This window comes from Aethalodelphis obliquidens, unplaced genomic scaffold (assembly GCF_003676395.1).
Source record: "Aethalodelphis obliquidens isolate GAN/ISIS:26980383/991018 unplaced genomic scaffold, ASM367639v1 scaffold3, whole genome shotgun sequence".
NCBI classification, from domain to species: domain Eukaryota; kingdom Metazoa; phylum Chordata; class Mammalia; order Artiodactyla; family Delphinidae; genus Aethalodelphis; species Aethalodelphis obliquidens.
This window is the reverse complement of record NW_020837947.1, coordinates 14,326,429-14,344,956: the sequence shown is the minus strand read 5'-3', so window position 1 is coordinate 14,344,956 and position 18,528 is coordinate 14,326,429. Positions and strand designations below refer to the sequence as shown.

The 18,528-nt window shown below is 38.8% G+C and overlaps 1 protein-coding gene across 1 annotated transcript in view; it reads left to right on the top strand.

Annotated features, from left to right (window-relative positions):
• The window catches only part of CCDC170 (coiled-coil domain containing 170), an 84,856-nt gene that overhangs the window by 34,841 nt on the left and 31,487 nt on the right, over window positions 1-18,528 (top strand). Inside the window, 3 exon segments of the mRNA XM_027083326.1 lie at window positions 2,967-3,111; window positions 6,931-7,042; window positions 7,045-7,115. Of these exon segments, the coding sequence (XP_026939127.1) occupies window positions 2,967-3,111; window positions 6,931-7,042; window positions 7,045-7,115 (328 nt within the window).

Genomic DNA, 18,528 nt, shown 5'->3' with positions numbered 1-18,528 from the left:
TCCACTGAAGCCGCTCATTAAGGTGACCAGTGACCGCGCATTGCAAATTCAATGATCAGTCCTATTTTACTTGACTTTCCAGTTTGAGCCAACAGTTGGCTTTTCTCCCTGAACCACTTTCTTGTTTTAGCTTCCAGGACACTGTGTGTGCCTGCTTTTTTTTTTTTTTTTTTTTTTAGTACGCGGGCCTCTCACTGTTGTGGCCTCTCCCGTTGCATAGCACAGGCTCCGGATGCGCAGGCTCAGCGGCCATGGCTCACGGGCCCAGCCGCTCCGCGGCATGTGGGATCTTCCCGGACCGGGGCATGAACCCGTGTCCCCTGCATCGGCAGGTGGACTCTCAACCACTGCGCCACCAGGGAAGCCCCCTGCTTTTGATCTTACCTTTCTAGCCTCTCTGTCACAGTCTCTTGCTTTGTCCTCCTCATCTCCTTGATTTCCAAGTACTGGAGTGCCCCAGGGCTCACTCAGTCCTTGACTCTCTTCTCCTTTCTATCTAAATTCACTCTCATCCAGTCTCATGACTTAAAGTATGATGTACATGCTCGTGACCCCCCACGAGCATGTAGTTTCTAGATCTAGCCTGGACCTCTTCCCAGCACTCAAGACCCACATATCTTTTTTTTTTTTTTTTTTTTTAAGACCCACATATCTTACGACTTACTGGGCATCTCCATGCGGATGTCTAACAGGCATCTCAAACGGAACATGTCCAGAATACCTCCTGATGTTTCCACAAAATCCTCCTGTGCTTTTCCTAATCTTGTTTAATGGTAATTCCATTCTTCTAGTTGATCAGGGCCAAAATTTTGGATCATCCTTGTTTCTCTTTCCTTGATCCTTAAGTAAATCTATCATCTATCTCTGCCGTCCAAATAAATCTAAATTTTGACAACTTCCCATTGCCGCTAACCTGATCTTAGCGACTACATCTAAAATTTCACCCCACTCCTCCCAAATGTTTCTGACTCCCTTTCCTGCTTAATTGTTTTTGTCTCCAGCCCTTTTATAATATACTATGCATTTTACATACATTTATGTTTTGATTATTGTCCATCTTCCAAACTAGAATGTAAGCCCCAAGAGGGATGTTTATCTGTTTTGTTTACTACTGTATCTTTAGCACCTTTAAGCATAGTAAGTAGCATAGTAAGTGCCCAGTAAATATTTATTAAACAAATGAGTAATAAAATGATATATATTCATTATAAGAAAGTTTTTAAAGATATAATAAAGTGCCCCCCAAAATTAAAATTACTCACAACCTTATGATTCCAGAAATGCTATAGTTAACCTTTTGTTGAATAGATCTTCAGACAGTTGTACATAAACGGTATCATGTAGTGAACTATTTTTCCTGAATAATATGTTGTAAATACTTAAAAAGTCTTTCATTGTATCATTTTTAATGGCCAGTGATATTCCATTGCCTGTTAATATCATAATTTACTTAACAGGTTCTTTTTGCTCTTAACTTTAGGCACTTAGGTTAGTTCCATTAAAAAAATGATTATAGGGCTTCCCTGGCGGCGCAGTGGTTGAGAGTCCGCCTGACGATGCGGGGGACGCGGGTTCGTGCCCCGGTTCGGGAGGATCCCACATGCCGCGAAGCGGCTGGGCCCGTGAGCCATGGCCGCTGAGCCTGCGCGTCCGGAGCCTGTGCTCCGCAACGGGAGAGGCCACAACAGTGAGAGGCCTGCGTACCGCAAAAAAAAAAAAAAAAAAAGATTATAAACTAAGATGCAGTGAGTACCCATGTGCATTCATATTTTCACATTTATGTGATTATGTCTTTATGATAGATGCCTGGGACTTTGTTGGGTTAAAGTGAAATGCAAATAGAAGTGGAAATAATTTAGAAACTCCTGGAACAGAGAAGTAAGACTGAAATCTTAGCGTAAATATATAGAATCAAATACATAAGTAAATCAGAGCCATAGCATTAACTATGACTTAAATGAGTGAGAGAGACTGAATAAATATTACCTTTCATATGCTGAAAATAAGAACTTAGAGATATATTGATGTTGGTCTTTTATTATACATTTTTTCTAAATAGAAATATGATATGCTTTTGAGTATATGCAATTACATGCCTTGTTAATCTTTGAATAGCGTGAAAGAATTGCAGTAAACACTCAACATGGTAAAAAGGGAAAGCAATAATCATGTTTATTATCTAGGGTACTAAAAAATGATGCCAAATTATTGAAATGATCCTAATTTGCCTTTAAAATATGTCTGCTTTTTATGATCTCTTAGTTTTTAACATTTAAAGAATTAGAAATAGACTATGCTATTTTAGCAAACCTATCTGAGATTTGAAATAAAATATTCACAGCAGAGCATAAATTGACTGATTTTCCTTGATTGGCCCATTCCAATATTCTTTAAAAATCCTGGATGTGCAAAAACTAATAGTGGTCTTTGCTGATGATTGAACACCTCTCTTTTCCAGGGGTGGGCACATCCCCTGCTTCTGATGTATTTTTAATTATAGTTATGCTTGGCCATGAGCCAGGGAAAGCTCTAAGTAACTCTTATGGATCATTGTGTAGTGACCAAAGCATGGTCTCTAGACCCAACATAGCATCACTCTCTTTCTTTCCCACGAAGCAGCAACAGAGACTCACGGCTGAGTGGATCCATGTGTGATCTAGAGAACCACCTTCCACTTCTGCAGATCCTAAAATGTCAGGAACAGGAGGCAGATAATCTGTCTCCCTTGCTAAGATGCCGTAAAGATCTCCCTACATTTCTGCAGAGTGTACGTGCCCCAGAGTTGTTTCCACTTTTCTCCCTCTTTAACTGGGCTTGCAAGACGATATCGTGCTCTGTGTCTGGGAAACTGTGTTGTGTTGAAATGATTATTGGTTATTTCCCGACAGAGAGCTTGAGTTCTGAACTTTGATGAATGTTATCTTCTTTGGTGTTAAAACTTGACTTACTTGTTATTTGCCCGACAGAAAATGTTTAAAGGAAAACAAGGAGAATAAGGATCAAGTCTCACAGAATTGCAGGGAACATGAGGAATTTCTGGCTTAACTTCATGACTGCTTAGATCCAGGGAAGAAGAATGAAAAGGCATCAGATGAAGATTTAATTCTAAAGGTATTTGTATGAAGATTAAAAAGACTATACATTTAGTGGTCATTCTGCAGTGTGCCATAAAGGAAGAGCTGTGGTTGAGTCTGGGGGTGCAGGAGAACAGGGCAGGAGCCCTAGTACAGCATTAATTGACTGCGTGACCTGGGAAAAACCATATTACGTCTCTGAGCCTCAATTCCAAGATTCTTTCTAGCATTATTTGAGATTAATTATTCTCCAGAAGGAATTGATTGTTTTGTCTAAAATGTATTTAGGTTGTCAAATACAACGAATTATTCATTTTAATGATTTGTTTTAGGAAGATTTTTGTTTGTTTTAGTTACAGATAGAAACACATACACACTCACAACCGAAACCAAAACCAGCTGTGTGTCATTTTGGGGATACTTTTTGAGCATAAGGTTAAGATTATCTCTAAAGTACTTTTTGATTTTACACTAAAGCCAAATAAATAAAAATCCTACTTTAATGGTAGGTTGCCATGGAGATGGAAATTAATTATATCACTACCTGGACTGTAGTGATTCATTAGAGAGCGTGAAGCTGTTTGAATGGACACCATATCTTCGCTCATTTATAAACCTTTCATATCCTTGCTTCCTGATAGATTTCCATGCAGCCATTCTTTTTCTAAAAAAATATTTATTTATTTATTTAAATGGAAGTCTCGTTGATTTACACTGTTGTGTTAGTTTCAGGTGTACAGCAAAGAGATTCACGTACATATGATTCAGTTATATATATACATGTATTATATATAGATGGTCTTTTTCAGATTCTTTTCCCTTATAAGTTATTATAAATGATTGAGTATAGTTCCCTGTGCTATGAAGTAGGTTCTTGTTGGTTGTCTATTTTATATATAGTAGTGTGTATGTGTTAGGCTCAGACTCCTAAGTTATCCCTCCCCCCCTTCCCCCTTTGGTTACCATAAGTTTGTTCTCTATGTCTGTGGGTCTATTTCTATTTTGTACATAAGTTCATTTGGATAATTTTTGTTTAGATTCCACATATAAGCGATAGCATATGATATTTTTCTTTCTCTGTCTGGCTTACGTCACTTAGTATCATAATCTCTAAGTCCATCCATGTTGCTGCAAATGACATTATTTCATTCTTTTCTATGGCTGAGTATTATTCCATTGTGTATATATATACCGCATCTTCTTTATCCATTCATCTGTTGATGGACATTTAGGTTGCTTCCATGTCTTGGCTATTGTAAACAGCACTGCAGTGACCACTGGGAATGCAGCCATTCTTTTTTAAATACATGGACTCCCGTATTTTTTTTTAATTAATTAATTAATTTATTTTTGGCTGTGTTGCGTCTTCGTTTCTGTGCGAGGGCTTTCTCTAGTTGTGGCAAGCGGGGGCCACTCTTCATCGCGGTGCGCGGGTCTCACTATCGCGGCCTCTCTTGTTGTGGAGCACAGGCTCCAGACGCGCAGGCTCAGTAGTTGTGGCTCACGGGCCTAGTTGCTCCGTGGCATGTGAGATCTTCCCAGACCAGGGCTCGAACCCGTGTCCCCTGCATTGGCAGGCAGATTCTCAACCACTGCGCCACCAGGGAAGCCCGATGCAGCTGTTCTTAAAGGCCTCCCCTCAGTGGGTTATTAGTAAGCCTCCCACGTGAACTCTGTGAGAGCTGCGAAATGGAACACTTTGCTTCAGGAAGTTCCACCTCACTCATGGGTTTTGGTTGCTCAGGCCTGGGCTCTGTCTGATACCCTCAAGGTGCTGGATTCAGCTCCCCCCATAACATGTGACCAGGAGCCTGGCGATAAAAGTCCACTTCACACTGTAGTTTGGGGGGTTATCTTTAAAGCCAAGTGGTGGGGAAAAGAAAAGGAAATTAAGAAGCTCCTTCTTTCAGGTACCCTTTCCCTCATCAGAGACAATCTCCAGGTGCTAATCTGGGTGTTAATACTGTACTAATCTTGCCTTTTTATATTCTGTACTTCGAATGCTTTGACATCTGGGGCCTTGCTGACCCAGGAAAGACTGGGTCCCAGGATTAGCCAATTCCTAGTAAATGACTCTCCTGGGTGCACAGCTTTCATAAGCAAACCAACAAATACACAGCCCACACCCCAGCCACTTCCTCTATCAGGCTTTTATGCTCTGGCCACTATCCAACTGATCACCCCAGGGTCAGGTGGCAGACAACTAGAGATGGCTCCTACACTCCAGAACCCGCTGACATTACTCAAACTAGCTTGCTTACCCTGCCTCACCCATTCCTTCCTGTGGAAAACATGTTTTCCCCTGGCTCTCTCTGTCTCCTGACCAGCCCTGGTGCTCCCTGGGCGGCCCTGCATGGCATGGTGTGCCCCTTCCTCTCAGAAACTGTGAGTAACACAGTTTCAATGTCTCCTGATCCGTTGGCCTCACCATACCTGAATGATAATATAACCTATATTTTTAAACAGATCCTGAGACCCTAGAGTTTTAACATCCCAATCACCTGAGGAGGTCCCTGCCTTAAAAAAAAAAAAAAACCAACAATCTCCCTGGCCAAGAGAAAAAAGGCTACTGTCTTGAACACTCACTAGGTGTTACCCTGAGAAGGTGAACAAAACCACTGCAATTTCAAAGCCATTCCCTTACTTTTAAGGCCCTTATAACCACATGTACACACACACTCTAAGGAAACAGTAGCAAAGAAGGGATTCCTTATTTGGCATTCATTCATCCATTTCCCATACGTTTAGTGAGTGATTACAGTATGCTAGACACTGTTCTGGGTGCTGGGATACAGCAGTGAATGAGACAAGACTGAGTCTGTGCCCTCCTAGAGCTTCCATTGTTGTGGTTAAAGATGCTGAGGAAATAAACAAATATCCAGTATTATCCCATGTAGTAAAAGGTGCAAAGAAGAAAAACAAATCAGGATATGGGGAAAGAGAGTGAAGCAGGTTAGAGGCATGGGATGCTACTTTAGGTAGACCGGCCGAGGAGTGCCCCTCTGAGATGGGGACCTTGAAAAGGATGTTGGAGAGGAAGTATACAAATATGAGGAAAAGTGTTCACGAGAGAGGGAATAGCACTGAGTCAGGAGCAGGGCACCATGCTGGCAAATTGCTGAGGCTAAAAGATATGTCACTTCCCCGATTGTCCTAACACAAATGCTGACCCTGTCACGAGGAGTTTCGGGCCTTTCGACAGGCATCCTTGAGCTGTCTGCGTGACTGTTTCCCTGGGGCCAAGGAGGCTGGTTGGTTTTATTTTCCCTCCTTATAAATCATACAAGTCTTATTCTCCCAGCCAACCACTCGAATACATTGTTTGAGCATGTTATTCAGGATTTTTCTATGCTTATATTAAAAAGAAGGATTTTCTGTTTGAAAAAGAGAGTCCTGCTTTTTTTGTATGTCTGCACCCTGTGTATGTCCGCACCCTGTGCCAGGTAACGCCTTGCAGGCAGTTGGTGCCAGTGGATGTGGGCTGAATAGAACGCCTTGCTTCCTTGCCTGCCGTAACTGTAGGCACATCACCGGCCCTTGAGTATTTCGCAGCCAGGGGCTCGTTGATGCTTGTTCTGTCTGGAAGCTTTTGGCTGAACTCTCATCCTTGTTGCCTTGTGATTAATTTACCTTTTGATTTACCTTTTGATTAATTTTAATTTGACCACTGGGTCTGCACATAACAAGAGCATTTAGGGGCTGCCTTTGAAAAAGTTATCTTTTGAGTGGATGGAGGGATAGCTCTTTCCCTGTTGTCATGTGATAATGAGATCATTGGGGTTTATAGATCAGAATTGCTTAGAGTGGTATGAAATTACTAGTTTTTACAGGACAGCTGTAATTGCTTTCTCTTCAGCTTGGAGAGCTGTGCAAGGAAAACGCATTCGTGAAAGGACAAATCGTTACTCTTGAAGAGACTAAAAATGTCCATGAGATGGAGGCAAAAGCTAGCAGAGAAACAATCATGAGGCTGCTTCAGAAGTAAACAGAGAGCAGAAAGAAGCTGCCTCCTGCGTGGAAGAGAAAGAGAAGCTGAACCAGGTACATTACGTGGAGCGTGTGTGTGCATCTGTGATCATGTTTATGAAGCAGAAATTGAGAAGCAGATGTGGATGAGCACACTAGTGTTACTGACTGCAGTTTCAAAGGCTCCTCTCAGCAGGAGGTCTGGGGCACCATGGGAGTCAGTGACCTGATCTGGCCATGGGATACAGTTTTTTTCTAATTAGAAAAAAAGAAATACAGAACACTTAAAAGGAAAAAGTTTGTAGCTAATACGTCTTATTTGGTTAAACTGTAAGGATTACAAAAAATTTAAATTAATTTTTGAACAAATAGGTAATGCATTCACAAGATACAAAATTCTAAATGGACACAGGGGAATGTGATGAGAAGTTATCCCCCAATCCCTTCCCCCCAGCCACCGAGCTGGTCTCTCTAGAGGCAACCTGTTAACAATTGCTTATATACCTTTCTAGAAATATTCTACCTATATATATGCATATGTTTATTTTTATTTATTTTTAACACAAATGGCAACATACTCTGCACCTCTATGTTTTTCTTTTTATTTACTTTTTTAAAAATTGGTAAGACACTACACACTATTATACACAAGGCTGCTATGAATAATCTGTCAGTTCTCATATGTGAGACTATATCAGCAAGACAAAAATCCTAGAAGTAGACTTGCTGGGTCAAAGGATATGGGGTTTGTAATTTTGAGAGATATTGCCAAAGGGAAGTGACTCTTAATTCCAAACTTTTATTTATCCAATGAATTGCTTTACCTTTTAAATTAGCTGGAGCCTGTTTGAGCATGGGAATTAATACGGTATTAACACTATATAATCCTTTAATTATATTTAAAAAATTTTGTGTCAAGGAAACTAATTATGGGATTAATAATAACAATTAATTTCCAAAAGCAAAAGTGAGCTAGTGCAATCAGTTAATAAAATACGTAGGAGAAAGTTGAAGAGTAAAGGAGATGGAGTTTAAAATTAAGGAATGACTAATGCTGAAAAAGAGAGGCTCCATGAAGGGTGAAGGTTCAGTGGTGTCCCACAGGCTGTGACGGGGGGTCTGGAGTTGGCAGGATGCAGTAGAAGGAGCCATCTTTGTGGGATCATCTCTTAGGTCTTCCAGGTCTACAGTGACTTCACTGCCAAGCTGAGGTAATATGAGAAGTTGGAATATGAAAGTGATCCACAGTAATGATAATAATTTCTATTTCCCCCCAGTTCTCTGTATCAAAAGCCCTTCTTACCACTGGATTTCTTCTTCTGTCACATTAACTTTGTGAAATGAGTAAAAATTTTATCACTGTTATCAAGTCACTTCAATCATTTGAGCACCTTGTCTTAGTCTGCTTCGGCTATTATAATAAAATGCCATACACTGGGTGGCTTAAAAAACAGACATTTATTTCTCGTAGTTCTGGACATTTAGTGACCTCATCTAAATGCAATTACCTCTCAGTGGTCCCATCTCCATACACCATCACGTTGGATGCTAGGGCTTCAACATATGAATTTTGAGCGGACACAATTCAAATAACTCAATTATTTTTCTCCAAATTTTTCTTACAGAAATTTTCAAACATGTATAGACAGGAATACAATGAACATCCATTTATTACCCACCCAAAGGCAACAGTTGTTAGCATTTTGCTGTATTTGCTTTATTACTTTGTACACACACACACACACACACGTACACACACACACACACAAAATAGGTTTAGACATCATATGTATTGTTTCTGACTACAGCAGCATATATATTCTAAGAATAAGGACATTACCGTACATAATCACAATACCATTATCACATCTACAAGTCAACAATAATGCCACAATATCATCCTTGGAGGTTATCAGACCCACACGTTTTTTGTACTTCTTAAGAGGTGGAATTTAATCCCCCTCCCCTTGTGGGCTGGATGAATTGACTCACTTCCAGTGAGTGGAATACGTCAGAAGTGGTGGGATCTCACTTATGAGACTGCGTTATGAAAACACTGTGGCTTTTGTTTTAGATACACTCTCTTGAATTCCCTTGCATCGTTGCTTTTGAGGAACACCAGCTGTCATGTGGTGGGGCCCTCAGGTAGCCAGTTGCCTGGCCCAGGTGCCCAGGAACCGAGGCCTATCAGCTACCATGTGAGTGAGCTTGGAAGTGAATTCCTCCTTCAGATGATCTTGAGGTGACAGTAGCCCTGGTCAACAGCTTGACTAGAACCTTCTGAGAGACCTTGAGTCAGAAACACCCAGCTAAGTCAGTCCCAGATTTCTGGCCCATAGTGCTGTGAGATAATAAATGTTTGTTGTGTTAAGCCACTAAGTTTGGGCTAATTTGTTACACAGCAATAGCTAATTAATAACCATCTAATATTGACATTCAAATTTCATCATTTTCTACAAGAATGTCTTTTATAGCTGTTTTCTTCCCCAAATTGGGGCTCAGCCTAGGTTCATTCATTGCATTTATTTGTTATGTTTAGCCTTTTATAGTTTTTCAAAAAATATCATTGACTTATACAGAGTACAGAGCAGTGGTCTGATTGTTTCTTCAAGATGTTATTTAACTTGCTCATCTATGCCCTATACACTTAAAGTTGGATCTAGGGGCTGTATTGGTTTCAGGTTAAACCTTTTCTAAAAATAATTAATTAATTAATTAATTTATTTTTGGCTGTGTTGGGCCTTCATTGCTGCACATGGGCTTTTTCTAGCTGCGGCGAGTGGGGGCTACTCTTTGTTGTGGTGAGTGGGCTTCTCATCGCGGTGGCTTCTCTTGTTGCAGAGCACAGGCTCTAGGCACGCGGTCTTCAGTAGTTGTGGCTCGTGGGCTCTAGAGCGCAGGCTCAGTAGTTGTGGCGCACGGGCTTAGTTGCTCTGTGGCATGGGGGATCTTCCCGGACCAGGGATTGAACCTGTGTCCCCTGCATTGGTAGGCGGATTCTTAACCACTGTGCCACCAGGGAAGTCCCCAGGTTAAACCTTTCTGGCAAGAATATTTCAAAGCTAAAGTTGTATACTTCATATTGCATTGCATTAGAAGCAGATAGTGTTAGATTTTTCTATTGTTGCTGAAACTAAGTTTGATTGCCCAGATCTTTAGTGTAAAGGTACATTTTTTTTCCTTCAGTTAAGTAAGATATCTGTGGGGTGACCATTGGCAGGTTATTTCTGTTCTGCATCAAGTTGACCTAGTGATGTTATCATCCATCGATTCTTTTCTGGATTAACTTACATCAGGGGTGGCAAAGTGGTAATATTCTAATTTCATCCTTCCTTCTACTTATTAGTTGACATTCTTACGTAAAGAAAAGCTTTTTGTTTTCTTACCTTTTATTTTCAATTCTATGGACACATGGATTTTTATTTATTGACACTTACTATATTATAATCAATTATTCTCCTTCTGGCTTTCCAATCCTCCATGTTTGGCCAGGACGAGTCCCTACAAGATGATCTCTGTGACCTTATAACCTGACTCCTTTAGTCTTTCAATGCTTCCTTGCCTTTTGACAGAAGATGATATCTTAGTCTCACTTACAATTTTCAGACCACAGAACTAAAAGCAGCCTATTCTCTATGGAGCTTTGGCTCCTTTTACTGGGGAATGGTGCTTAGAAACCAAGATTCAGACTTTAGGTGTGCTCATTGCTATTGGGGTGTCATTGCTTTCAGTGGACAGAGCTAGAAATACTTTTCTTAGTAATAAATTAATACTGGTATTTTTAATTAAAAGTAATATTCTAGAGTTAATTAGAATATTACTTTTAATTAAAATTAATTAATTTTAAAAATAAAAATTTAAAATTAATTAATTTATTAATAAATTAATATCTTTTAACTTTATATTAGTATCTTTTGGATATTAACAATAATATTTACTCATTTGATTTGTCTTACAATATACATAAAATTATTTCAAAATTACACTTTCAATATTCCACCTATAAGTAAACCTTCTTAGTGAAGTTTAAGACTCTCAGACTTTTTATGTTAGTACTATCAGCAATCATTAGTATAATAGTCACCATTTATTAATCACTTGCCATTAACATAGTCATTTTGCTAAGTGCTCAGAGAGGTTAGGTACTTTGCTCAAGTATGCACAGCTATTAACTGGCAAAGTGACTTGAACCCTGGTCATTATGTTGTTGTGCTTTTATCAGTAATCCCCTTTACATGTATATTCACAGCTACTTCCTCCATACAAGTCTGGTGCCAAATACTATTTGTCAGTGGAACAATAAAAATAAGTAGCTATGCAAATTTCCTCAGTGAATGAATGATTTTAATTTGATCATAGATAGTAGTTATCAAATTATCAAGCCTTGAAAATTATGAAGAATGAGTTTGTCTATAAAAGTGCGTTTCTGGAGATGAGCAGTAGGAAATGACAGTGTATTGCAAAAGCACATTAAAAATACAAAACTTATTCCTCTTTTATATGTGTCTTTACTTGTAAATGACTGATGATGCAATGTTGTTCAGACTTGTGAAACACATTCACTTTGGGATCAAGTTCCTGCCAAAATGATACAAATTATTAAAAAAATATGGGCAGTAAAGCACTTGAGGTCTTTAATAAAGTGCTCATTCATGGGATTATGACTCCAAAGATTTACTACTGAAAAACACTGTCAAGTGGTTTTACTGACACATTAATGGTCTCAGGAAGAGTTTTCATAATGCTTTCTAAAGCTCTGTTTTTGAGGTTGGAAACTTACTTTATTAATAAAGTCCAGAATGACTGCAGAGGTAGAAGTATCCACGGGGCTGAGGTGCTGTTTCTACCAAACTCAGCTTTTCTTATTATCTTAATGATTTTTTTTAAGTTACTTTATGAAAATTCCCAAATAAAAATCCAGGTGATTTATTATACATATGGATAATATATTATTTGACAATCTTTAATAGTTAAAATTGCAGTACGTTTAAAAAACTTTTATAGATTGGCACCTTTTGTTGTTGTTGTCGTCGTCTCGAAATAATCTAATGCTGAGAAAAGTAGTCATTTTATCTACATTAGCCACACACGTTTCCTATAGACCAGACGTTTCAATCAGTGAATCAGAAATTAAACTTACATAATGGATTTAAAACAGCTTATTTTCCGTCACACTTCACGTTTTCCTTCATTCTAGTGGCCAGAATTGAAGCTAGGAGAAAGAATATTGGTTTTGGAGTCAGCAGGCTTGGTTTGGAAGGATGTCCCTTCTGCTTTCTTGGTTTGTAGTCCACAGCAGAGTGTGTAAGAGGGGAGAGGATAAGAGAGACACACTGAGCAGGGTGGCTCAGAGGCGAGGCTCTTGGGTTTTTAATATAGGCTCCAGAATCGTTTGGCTGTGTGACCTGAGGCATATGACTTTACCTCTTTGAACTTCAGTTTCTTGTATGTAAAATGGGAAAATAATTTAAGGATCTACCTCTTACAGTTATTGTTAGGATTGAATGATGTAATCTACATATGGTACTCAAGACAAGCCCAGCACATAATTGATGCTCAGTGTTTTAATTTCCTTTTCCTAGTTATTTACTTTTATCTAGGGATTAAAATAAATGTATGGTTATTTTAAGAGTACAGACATATGGAAAGAGTTCCTGGAAATGAGAAATTATCAGACAGGATAAATTACTAAAGAAGTTAAAGATCTCTTTAAAATCATAGAATCACAATGTTGGAAGTGACCCTAAGGTCTTTTAGAATCTAGATCATCAAACTCTCTATTTGAAATGAGAATCATCTCTAAAATGTCCCTGTCTAGCTAGTACCCAGCCTTCCCTTGAACTCCTCCAGAGGCAGGGAACTCACCGGAGGTCCACTTCCTGTGTGCAGTCTTAATTGTTTGACAGTTCTTCACTGTAGCAAGTCAGGATCAAAATCCCTATAATTCACGTCCTCATCCTGGTTCTCTCTTTTTTTCCAGTTTTATGGAGATACAATCGCTATACAGTACTGTATAATTTTAAGGTGTAGAGCATAATGGTTTGACTTACATACATCGTGAAATGATTACACAGTAAGTTTAGTGAACATCCATCATCTCGTATAGATACAAAATTAAAGAAATAGAAAATTTTTTCCTTGTGATGAGAACTCTTAGGATTTACTCTCTTAACAAGTGTCCCGTATAACATACGGCCGCGTTCATTATACTTATCATGTTGTACATCACATCCCTAGGATTTATTTGTCTTTTAAGTGGGAGTTTGTACCTTTTGACTGCCTTCATCCAATTCCCCCTTTCCCTACCTCCCACCCCTTGTAACCGATGAGTTTGTTTGTTTTTGAAGTATATTTGTCCTACAACACTATGTTAGTTCCTGTTATGCAACATAGTGATTTGATATTTCTGTACATTTCAAAATGATCATCATGGTAAGTCTATTTACTGTCAGTCACAATAAAAGGATATTACGTAATTATTGATTATATTCCCCAATGTACATTTCATACCCATGACTCACTTATTTTGCAGCTGGAAGTTTGTACATCTTAGTCTCCCTCACCTACTTCTTTCCTTCCCTCATCCCCCTACCCTCTGGCAACCACCTGTTTGTTCTCTGTATCTATGACTCCATTTCTGTTTTGTTATGTCTGTTCATTTGTTTTTTATTGCACATATAAATTGCACATATAAATGGAATCACACAGTGATTCTGTGTCTTTCTCTGTCTGACTTATTTCACTTAGCATAACACCCTCTAGGTCCATCCATGTTGTTGCAAATGGCAAGATTTCATTCTTTTTTTATAGCTGAGTTTATAGCTGAGTTATATACATTCTTATAGCTGAGTTTATAGCTGAGTTATATATATATATAATGCTGCAAGGAACATAGGGGTGCATATATCTTTTCTAATTAGTATTTTCATTTTCTTTGGATAAATATCCAGGATTGGAATTGCTGGATGATATGGTTGTTCAATTTTAATTTTTTTGAGGAATCTCCATATTGTTTTCCACAGAGGCTGCACCAATTTACATTCCACCAACTGTCAACAAGGGTTTCCTTTTCTCCACATCCTCACCAACACTTGCTATTTGTTTTCTTGTTGATAATAACTGTACTGACTGGTGAGAAGTAATCTCTCATTGTGGTTTTGATTTTCAGTAGTGATGTTGAGCATCGTTTCATGGATCTTTGGTCATCTGTATGTCTATTTGGAAAAATGTCTATTCAGGTCCTCTGCCCATTTTTCAATCTAGTTGTTCTCTTTTTTTTTTTTTTTGCGGTACGCAGGCCTCTCAGTGCCGTGGCCTCTCCCGTTGCAGAGCACAGGCTCCGGACGCGCAGGCTCAGTGGCCATGGCTCACGAGCCCAGCCGCTCCGCGGCATGTGGGATCCTCCCGGACCGGGGCACGAACCCGCGTCCCCTGCATCGGCAGGCAGACTCCCAACCACTGTGCCACTGTGCCAAAAGGGAAGCCCTTTTTTTTTTTTTTTCTGATGTTGAGTTGTATCAGTTCTTCGTATATTTTGGCTTTTAACCTGTTAAAAGATTTATTGTTTGCAGATATCTTCTTCCATTCAATAGGCTGCCTTTTCATTTTGTTGATAGTTTCCTTTGCTGTGCAACAGCTTTTTAGTTTGATGTAGTCCCATTTGTTTATTTTTGATTTTATTTCCCTTGCCTGAGGAGACAGGTCCAAAAAAATATTACTAAGACTGATGTCAAAGAGCACATAGCCTATGTTTTTTTTCTAGAAGTTTTATGGTTTCAGGTCTTACATTTAAGTTTTTAATCCATTTTGAATTCTTGTGTATGGTGTGAGGAAGTAGTCCAGTTTGACTCTTTTGCATGTAGCTGTCCAGTTTTTCCAACGCCATTTATTGAAGAGGCTGTCTTTTTCCCACAGTATATTTTTGCCTCATTTGTTGTAGATTAATTGCCCATATAAATGTGAGTTTATTTCTGGGGTCTCTATTCTATTCCGTTGATCTACATGTCTGTTTTTGTGCCAGTACCACACAATTTTGATTACTGTAGCTTTGTGTAATAGTTTGAAAGCAGGGAGCATGATGCCTCCAGCTTTTTCTTCTTTCTGAAGAAGGTTTTGACTATTTGAGGTCTTTTGTGTTTCCATACAAATTTTAGAATTATTTGTTCTAGTTCTGTGAAAAATAACATTGGTATTTTGATAGATATTGCATTGAATTTGTAGATTGCCTTGGGTAGTATGGTCATTTTAACAATATTAATTATTTCAGTCCATGAGCATGGTATATTTTTTTTATCTGTTTCTGTCATCTTTAGTTTCTTTCATCAGTGTCTTATAATCTTCTGAATACAGGTCTTTTACCTCCTTAGATTTATTTCTAGATATTCTATTCTTTTCGATGTGATTGTAAATGGGATAGTTTTCTTGATTTCTCTTCCCAATAGTTCATTGTTAGTATATAGAAATGCAACAGATTTTTGCATATTAATTTTGTATCCTACAACTTTACTGAATTCATTGATGAGTTCCAGTAGTTTTTTGGTGGCATCTTTAGGATTTTCTGTGTATAGTGTTATGTCATCTGCAAACATGACAGTTTTGCTTCTTCCTTCACAATTTGGATTCTTTTTATTTCTTTTGCTTGTCTGATTGTTGTGGCTAAGACTTCCAATACTATGTTGAGTAAAAGTGGCAAGAGTGGGCATCTTTATCTTGTTCCAGATCCTAGAGGAAATGCTTTCAGATTTTCACCATTGAGTATGATGTTAGCTGTGGGCTTGTCATATATATGGCCTTTATTATGTTGAGGTGTGTTCCCTCTATGCCCACTCTCTGGAGAGTTTTTTTTTTTTTATCATAAATGGATGTTGAATTCTGTCAAAATCTTTTTCTGCATCTATTGAGATGATCATATGATTTTTATTTTTCAATATATTAATGTAGTATATAACACTGATGGATTTGGAGATGTTGAAACATCCTTGCATCCCTGGGATAAATCCCTCTTGATCATGGGTATGATCCTTTTAATGTATTGTTAAAATTGATTTGCCAATTTATTGTTGATGATTTTTGCATCTATGTTTATCAGTGGTATTAGCCTGTAATTTTCTTTTTAGTGATTCTTTGTCTGGTTTTGGTATCAGGATAATACATGGCCTTGTGGAATGAGTTTGGAAGTGTTCCTTCCTTTGCAATTTTTTGAAACAATTTGAGAAGGATAGGTGTTAGCTCTTCTCTAAATGTTTGGTAGAATTCACCTATGAAGCCATCTGATCCTGGAATTTTGTTTGTTGGAAGTTTTAAAATTACTGATTCAATTTTATTACTGATGTTTGGTCTGTTCATATTTTCTATTTCTTCCTGATTCAGTCTTGGAAGATTGTATGTTTCTAGGGATTGGTGCTGGCTGAGTGGCCCAGGGTGTCCCAGAGCTGGTGTTGGCTCCTTCGTGTGTGGGCTGGGTCCTGACATGGCAGGTTCCTGGGTTGCAGTGGTCCTGGGTCTGTTGTCTGCCTGCTTGTGGGTGGGGTTGGTTCCTGGGGTGGCTGGCTGAGGGGCCCAAGGTATCTCAGAGCTGGTGTTGGCCTCTTAGTGGCTGTGGCCAAGTAATGTCAGCTGGCTGCTGGTCTTGGGGGTTCCAGGGCTAGTGCAGGTGCACAGGTGGGTGGAGCCTGGTCCTGGGCATTCTGGTGGGTGGGCTAGTGGATTTTGGGGTTCTAAGGCAGCCAGCCAGCCTACTAGTGGTGCTGTATCCCTTCCCAGCTAGCTACTTGGCCTGAGGCATCCCAGTACTGGTGCCAACAGGATGGTGGGTAGGTCTGGGTCCTGGCGCTCATAAGCTAGAGGAGCTCACCATTCTAAAATGGTGAGTAATTAAAATGAAAATAAACACTAAACTAATATCTGCTCGTATTATAAAAGATTAAAAATGTTCATAAGGCTCCAAAGTAAAATTAAAAATCATCTCTCCTTCCACTTCTAGCCTCAAACTCTTGTTTGAACCTCTGATATTACCATTAAGACTTTAAAACAATACATTTCTGTTCCTGATTCAACAACCTGATATAGTATTTTTAGATGTTCTGCTGTGATATATGATGAATTTAATGCCTCCTACTTTTTACTCCCATCGTTCTGCATTCCAGTTTTTATTTTATTATTGTATTTACCTTGTCAAGGTTTGTAATATTTTCATTCTGTTCTGTAACTATAATTAAGTTTTCAATGCTTTGTCTTTAGGTTCATTCAACATATTTAAAGTAAATTAAAACAGAATTTAAAATAACATGATTGCATAAATATTTTTATTATGGGTCTAATCCTAGCATGTGATGCAGAACTCATTCCATTTTGACAATGTCCCTCTTAAAATTTCAGCTGGGAACTGTCCATGGTCCTCCAGGCACAGTCTGACCAGTTCAGGGCAGAGCGTTTTGCAGTACTGAAGTGAAGCCCAGGAACACACTGGCCTCATGGACAGTTAAACTTATTGTTAACTTGTATCGGGTTTGTCAATAATGGGAATTTCAAATTTAAGTTGAATTCTTAGTATTTTCCAAGGTTGATTATGCCACTGGGACAGCTCAGATTTGGGAAAGGTCTTCCTCATTTTGAAGTAAAATGTTACTCTGCGGCTTCCACTCTAATTAGATCATGGAATTACAGGGCCAAAGGATATTGTGCATATTACATGTTTTAGATATTTATATCAAAATTATACCTATTCACACTTCCACCAGCAATGTATGAGAGGACATGTTTGGGGGAATTTCTGAGTTTATTTGTTAATGTTAACTGTAGTAGGTAGAAATAACCAACGAATTTTTAATTTTATGAAATTTGTCTAGGGTTGGACAAATTAAGCTCAAGCCAGAGGTTTTCTACCCTGATGATAATTAGTCATTTTAGTTTTGAGAGGCAGTTTGATCTCAGGCATATCCAAATCCATAGGATGGTTAGCAACATTGTAATAGGAATCAGTTGTGTTTTAAAAACACAAACCTTTGAATGATTTCATTACTTAATGCATTTAATTGGGAAATTAAATTGAACACCTTGATCCTATTATTTACAAATGTTTTTGTTAGAAGTAATTGTGAAGGGGTCATTATACTTTGTTGCATTAGTAGCACTGAATCTAAAGATTTGTTAATTTAAAAATTTTTTAAAGTGATCCCCGTCACTGTCTTGATAGGGTCTGTGCTCATTTGCCTGTGCGATTTCTTCTGTGGAGGTCAGCCCTGATTTTCCTCTGAGGGAGCTACTTGTTTCTTGTTCTGTGTGTCAGTGTGCTCTGACAGCAGTCCTGAGGTCCTGGCCGGCGACACCAATGTCACACTACTTCAGTGTATCCTTGAGGTAGCCATGCAACAAGACTCTACTCTAGCCGCTGTCTCCCGATAGCTCTACAAGTAATTGCATTTTCAGTCTGAGGACATCTGTTTCCAGCAGATCGGCCGCGTGCCTCTGAATTCTGAAGCGCTTAATC